Source organism: Chiloscyllium plagiosum, chromosome 25, assembly GCF_004010195.1.
Source record: "Chiloscyllium plagiosum isolate BGI_BamShark_2017 chromosome 25, ASM401019v2, whole genome shotgun sequence".
NCBI classification, from domain to species: Eukaryota; Metazoa; Chordata; class Chondrichthyes; order Orectolobiformes; family Hemiscylliidae; genus Chiloscyllium; species Chiloscyllium plagiosum.
In genome coordinates, this window is record NC_057734.1 from 44,218,146 (window position 1) to 44,224,455 (window position 6,310).

The 6,310-nt window shown below is 41.0% G+C and overlaps 1 protein-coding gene across 1 annotated transcript; it reads right to left on the bottom strand.

Moving 5' to 3' along the window:
• Positions 1-250: 250 nt before the first annotated feature.
• Positions 251-4,840, bottom strand: LOC122562485 (immunoglobulin lambda-1 light chain-like). Its single transcript, XM_043715322.1, has 3 exons — positions 4,742-4,840; positions 4,238-4,582; positions 251-813 (listed from the first exon to the last, which is right to left on the bottom strand). Exons 1-3 carry the CDS (start codon positions 4,785-4,787, stop codon positions 485-487), a joined length of 720 nt encoding a protein of 239 aa, XP_043571257.1. The 5' UTR covers positions 4,788-4,840; the 3' UTR covers positions 251-484.
• Between the last annotated feature and the right edge of the window lie 1,470 nt (positions 4,841-6,310).

Below are 6,310 nucleotides of genomic sequence, written 5' to 3' on the forward strand. Positions count from 1 at the left end.
TTTTCTCTGCATTTTTCATAACTGTCTAGCAGACGGATTCCCTCGCAGGAAGGGGATAAGGATGCACAGGAAAATATCACAAATCCAACAAACTCCTGCTAATCTATAAGCTAATAGAAAGTAGCATCTATTGGAGGTACACACTGGAGTCAGTCGGTATCTGCTTGTCAGTCTCATTTTCTGACACGTTCACTGTGAATCCTTTATGGTGAATTTGGCCTTCATGTTGCAAGATATAAAATATTTTGCGTACTCATAATATTTTATTATTTAATCGGTTCTAAGAATAAGAAGTTAAAACAGTACACGCAAATGCAATGGCATTATTTTGCTTAAAGATATGAAGGTCAAGCACCCTTACTTTTCAAAAAGTGATCAACATTGTAAAATTGGATGGGATTCAAATTAAGAAACAGGGGCAAATTATTTTTAACAGGTAATACAGAAAATACGTTTTTAACAATAAAGCATTTTAACATCTTCATCAAATGCAGCTTGATTTCCTGATGCTTTGCTCAAGTGTGGAGCTGAGGGTCTGGTGTTGCACCCCGCAGGAGTAAAGCTCGTGTGAGGTCCACTCAGAAGCTGACAGGGTGAGGTAACTGCTTACACTGTACGTCTGGTCAGAGTCCTGTAGGGTTGAGCTCGTCTGGATGCCGGTCTGCCTGACTTTGCCGTCCACACTCCACACCAACGTCACCGACTCCGGGTAGAAATGACTGACCATACACACCAGCGTCGCCTCGTTGGCTCCTGCAATCTGCTGTTCTGACGGGGGGAGGAGCAACACTGTGGGCTTGTTTGGCTGACGACCTAGAAACGAAAGGCCAAACACTGCTTGTGAGTTCACTTACTCATCTGAATTATGAACTGTGTCAAACACTTACATTTAAACACCGAATATGTCTGACTCTGAGCTGTAGAGACCTGTACTTGCCATGGGTTTATATTTCTGAGAAATTGTATTTGGATACAAATAACATGAGCACGTTCAAGAACATGTACGAAGCCGAATTTCCTTAAACTGCACATGGAAAGCGAAACCTTCTGCCACTCAAAGTCTTGCTGGAGAAGACCGGAGAGTCTGAACATTGCTGTTGTGACGCAGATACATTTAGTTCGGTTTTTTAAAAAAAGTCTCTGATCATTTTGAGGAACTAGCTCTCAAAAATCAATCTATATATTGGCAAGGAGGAGTGGTTCTCTGTGAAATAGTACAGAGTCTGACTCTGGGAGGCTGCATGTTGAGATCACTGCAGCTTCAAACGCTGTGTTCCAGTAAGATTGTGGTCATGACATTCGACGAAGAGGTGAGAGGAGCCCCTTTCAAAATCATGCCCAAAATCATCAATACTGCCCTTGTTTATGGTGTTTGGGGTAGTTGTGGTGCAGTGGCAATATCTCCTTTCTTAGACTAGCGGACTCAGTTTCTAGTCCCATTCATTCGGGCAGTGTGTAATAAACAGACACTCTGCTTGCCGGCAATCAGGGCAATAAAAATGAACAAAGTCTTTTCTATTCCCAGACAAAAACCGAAATTGCTCCGAAAAATCAGGTCTGGCAGAACTGAGGAAGGGTCACTGGAACATTAATTCTGCATTCTTTCCAAAGGTGCTCCACATTCGGAATCCCCAATACTCACCATCTGACTATTTCCTCATGAGCATCCCTTATGTAGGGGTGTGGACAATTTCAGCAGAAAATAGGTTTATACCAAAGGCATGTTATTTCACACCTGACTGCCTTATGACAGAAACTGGCATCGGTGTAAAATTGCTTAGCCATAGCTCTGTGGACAGACGTCCACTGATATCAAGCAAACATAACTTCCGCCAAATTATAAATTTGCCACACTCTCAGCCCAATCAGTCTGAATTGATGTGCAGCATAACATTTGTGATATTTATTTCGACTCCAACCTACTTCATTTAAATATTTTATAGATGTACTTTCTGGCGTGTGCTGATATCTGAGATTGTTGGTCATTTTTGAGGATGTGATATGATCACGAGTCAATTCTGAATTAGAGGAACTTTGCTTCGGATATCCAAGCGTGTCGGGAATGAAATAAGGTAAAGTGTAATAAGTTAAATTAGAGCTCTGGGATGCAGTATCCCGATGTCTGAGTCCGTGTTCAAATCCTACCTGCTCCCAGCGTCCATAAAACACTTCGATGCAAAAATGTCTGCTACAGATTGCATCAATTCAATTTTTTAAAATCAAATACCACTGAACCCTGTGAGAATGGAGTGGTCCTTCATGAGGACTGTTCAATTGCTTTGATTGAATCGCCCTGTTGAATTTTATTTGCATCTATAAAAACTTCTGAATATTCCACCACTAGCAATTTCTGAACAAAGTTGGGCGGAATTATCTGGAGGGGATCATCAGTTGTGTATGGTTATTCCTTTCTCTCGGAGGCTCACGAGTAAGTTACTGAACATCTTTGCATTCTTACGGTAACCTTAGCAGGAATGTTTTTAAATTGTTTGTGTTAACTCTAAAACTGAGGATGAGTTTTTCGCTATTAATATTTCCTAGCGTAATGTCTTCGACACAGTAAATCTCAAACTACATTATCCAATTTATCTTGTTTTGATCAATAAAAAAACGTTACCAGGATTACCGTTTCTGAATGGTTTCCCTTCATGTTCCTCAAGGTTTGAGCAGAGATCGGCTAAAGGCGGGTATTTTACACACTCATGGATTTGGTGTTGGTGTGGGAGGGGTGACATGAGGAAATTTGGAATGTAATATGTTGGTTGGGTTCTCGATTGGTTCCCGTCAACATGAGCTTTTCCCGGACTGTTCTCCAGCTGTTAATGGATTCCCCCCACCCCACCCCATCCCACTCCCCAGGTAGCAGTGGGGAATGGAGGGGAGACTTGGCTCCTATTTGGCATAGCAATTCCTTTTTTTTAAAATTGGAGGCGAGCAGACCCCTAAGTCTATATGCCCAAGGCAAGTTTAGGCGGATCATATGAAGCTTTGTGGGGATCGCTTCAAGATGTAGCTCTCCAACCGCCTCACAACTTTCCTTGAAGGCTGCTCCCATTCCCCTGCTCCTCACTGATGCTGACTGGATGGGAAATCCATGGGCGCTGGAGTGGGGGCCAAACAAGCGGCCACTTTGCATAACGAGTACGCGGTGCAGCCAGGCGGGCTGGTGACCCTGCAAAACTAACTTAATCAGTGGTCTTTCAGTCACTGAATGATCCGGGCGGCCGTTTGGTATAGTCGAGGACTGGAAGAGGCTTGGAACACGACTGAAAGATCAGTTTACACTTGGTTAAGGAAGACTCGCAGTTCCAACGTGAAAACGAATTTCAGTTTCCAAACACCATCGCAGTTCAGACTACAGTATTTGGATTTAAACGGTCACATGTTTTTGATTATTGGAGAACATGCTGGGACTCCAAAAAGAAGCTTCAGTAGGTTTTAAAAATATCTGACCTATTAAATATATCACATACAATCCAACCTAATATTGAAATTTCAGCTATAGATCGACTTCTGTACTACCACTGGCTCTTAAAATCAATAAATAGCAGTTTTAATCTGAGTGACAGCATGGGGCTGTTTAGCTAAAGTGACCGATCTGAATGTTGTTTAGGATTACCTTACCATTTGCTGGTGCTAAAACAGTAGCTCGCCCCCGTCTTCCATTCACACACTGTACATCTCATTCACTACCAGCAATAAATTTGGTTCGTAACAGTGCAAGTCGACCCATAATCACTGAATATGGAAAAAGAGCAATGATGGAAAGAGGGCCCATTCTGAGAACATTGTGTCCTCCAGTTATAAGCTTCCTCTTTAATTGTGTGACAGGGCAGTGCTACCAAAGGGAAACAGGTATACAGAGAATGCATTCAACATTGAGTAACTTGTACATAGGGGTCGGTTAGTTCAGTTGCTGGACGGGTGGTTAGCGCAGGTTCAATTTTTGAACAGATCGAGGTTACCATGAAGGTCCCACCTTTTCAACCTCTCCCCTCACCTGATGCCTCTCAGGTTAAACCAGCACGACCTGTCTCTCTCTCTCTTTCTAATATGTGAGCCGTCCTCTGGGAGTGTCACTCTTTTTTACATAGAATTGGTTTGTTTGTTTTAACAGCTGGCAAAACAGATTCAGTTTCAGAGGAACAATTTTGTAGGAAATTGACAAAAGAAACATTGCATTTAAATTCGGGATCCGAACAAGTAATTTGATTTAGAGGCATAGAGAGGCACTTACTCAGAACATTCAACCTGGTTCCGCTACCGAAGTACCCGATGTTGCTTTCATCGTATGAGTAACAGTAATAATCGCCAGCGTCCTCTGCCTGCACGTTAGTGATGGTCAAATATCCCACGTTGGTTGATTCTTCTTCCAGGCCGATAAATCTCTCCGGGATACCCTCGCCTCTGCTATCGGTCCCATACAGGATAAATCTTGGGGCGCTGTCTCGTTTCTGATGGTACCAAGAAACATAGCTTTCTGAAAGGTCGATTCCGTGGACTGTACAGGTCAGGCGAACAGTTTCTCCAGGTGTTGTGGACTCGGAGGCTGGTTGGACCAAGCGGACCTCCGCGCTTGTACCTGTAAAACAGATAAAACATTTCAAGATTAAAATTCAAACGATAAACATGAACGACGACATTGTGTTCAGATCAAATCAGACTCTGGATTAGGCGTTTGCTTTAATTTTAAAAATGTTCTTAATGCTAAAGAAATTGCAAATATTTCGACGACACTTACAGGTCAGACCAATTATAAGCAATAGCAGAGCAAGAGTAACGGCCATTGTGATGGCACGATGAAGCAGGAGTATTCGGATCAGTGAATGTAACGTTTTATATCAAAGTCTTGAACAACTTGAATGGCACCGTCTGATTAAATAGGCAAATATATTGTCCTCCCGACATTGTCGATTGGCCAACCGAGCAGCATCCACGTTCTTGTAACCAATTGCGTCAGTCACAACAGGAAATTCTCGCGATAGAATTCAACTTGTGCACACTCCCTCCTCCTCAATCAGATAATTCCCTTACATTTTCGCTACGACTTTAACTAAAATTCAAAGACTAAAATGTTTCAATGCTCATATTTAGTAAAACCTCACATTTGATCAATGGCTATATTTTAAATCAATTGCCTCATATAATTTACATTTGCATTAGGGCCATGTATTTAACAATTTCGTCATTTGAATCAATAAAGTTGATTACTAATTTTAGACTAAATATATCAGCGTTAGTACTGTTTATTCTGTGCTTAGAATATGCGGTGAGGCACCAAGCGCTATTTTAAACTTGCGGAAAGTGCAAAAGTGCCGCAAATATCCTTTATAGGTAAATTTATAAACTTCTAACTCTTTATTTATTTTTTAATCAGTCAGTGCAACTCGTTGAGGGCCCCTCTGTGGAATGGCCGATGGATTGAATTCACTCATCTGAAATATCCAGGATTTAAAAAAACATCGTTAGCTTTCTCCATTCCCCCCTTTCTGTTATATTGCTTGAATGCTCCTTTAATTTATACATTTCCAGCAAAAATTGTGTTGCAAAATTTCCGGGCTTCCAGGCATTGATATTGGTACAAAGGTTAATCCTTTCACGAACTGACCTCGGATCTCGGTGTCATGGGGTAACATTCACAAGATATTGCTCATCAACATAGATGTTTCGCTGATATGGAAGAATGTATATTTGATGTTTACTATAGGACATCATTGTGGAAATGGTGCCACTGCAAATTCATTTATGACGAATTTCTAAATGTTGTAAATCGAATGTTGACAAAAGATCCATCTTTTGAGTTGAACAAATTGTCGAGTGATTCTCTGCTTTAAGTTGCAGTGCTTGGGACTTGGGTTTTCTATGCATTCACATTAGCATGGAATAAATTTGGAATTTAAAGGATGCAGCATTAATATCTTTGTAAAGTATGAGTATTTGTGAGGGGTTCATGTTTTGCTTGCAGTCCTATGCTTAGATGTTGTCTCTGTAACCATTTATAGAACGGGGAATCCCCAAGCAAGAACTACTCAGAGTTAACCAAGGCTGTCTGCATTGCTTAACTACAGAATAAGCAAATATTGAAGATATGTTTAGTGTTTCTACATATACACGCTGTGACATTGAAGCAGGATATTTTACGTGCATAATGCATGATAACATACTTTTCTAACATTACTTCTTGCACCTTCTATTGTGTAATAAAATTGCACTCAATCATAACTTTTTTGCCATTCATGGTTGAAGTCAATATTGCTTCCATTACACGTGTGTTCAATGATAATGCAATGACTCACAAAATAGCGGCTGT

What these genes read in the sequence shown, in the direction of transcription:
- LOC122562485 (XM_043715322.1), bottom strand. Translation starts at nt 4,787, where the DNA reads ATGGCCGTTACTCTTGCTCTGCTATTGCTTATAATTGGTCTGACCT. An exon ending in GCTTATAATTGGTCTGACCT is followed by an intron (nt 4,583 to 4,741) that starts GTAAGTGTCGTC and finishes TCTGTTTTACAG; the next exon opens with GTACAAGCGCGGAGGTCCGC. An exon ending in AACCAGGTTGAATGTTCTGA is followed by an intron (nt 814 to 4,237) that starts GTAAGTGCCTCT and finishes TTTCGTTTCTAG; the next exon opens with GTCGTCAGCCAAACAAGCCC.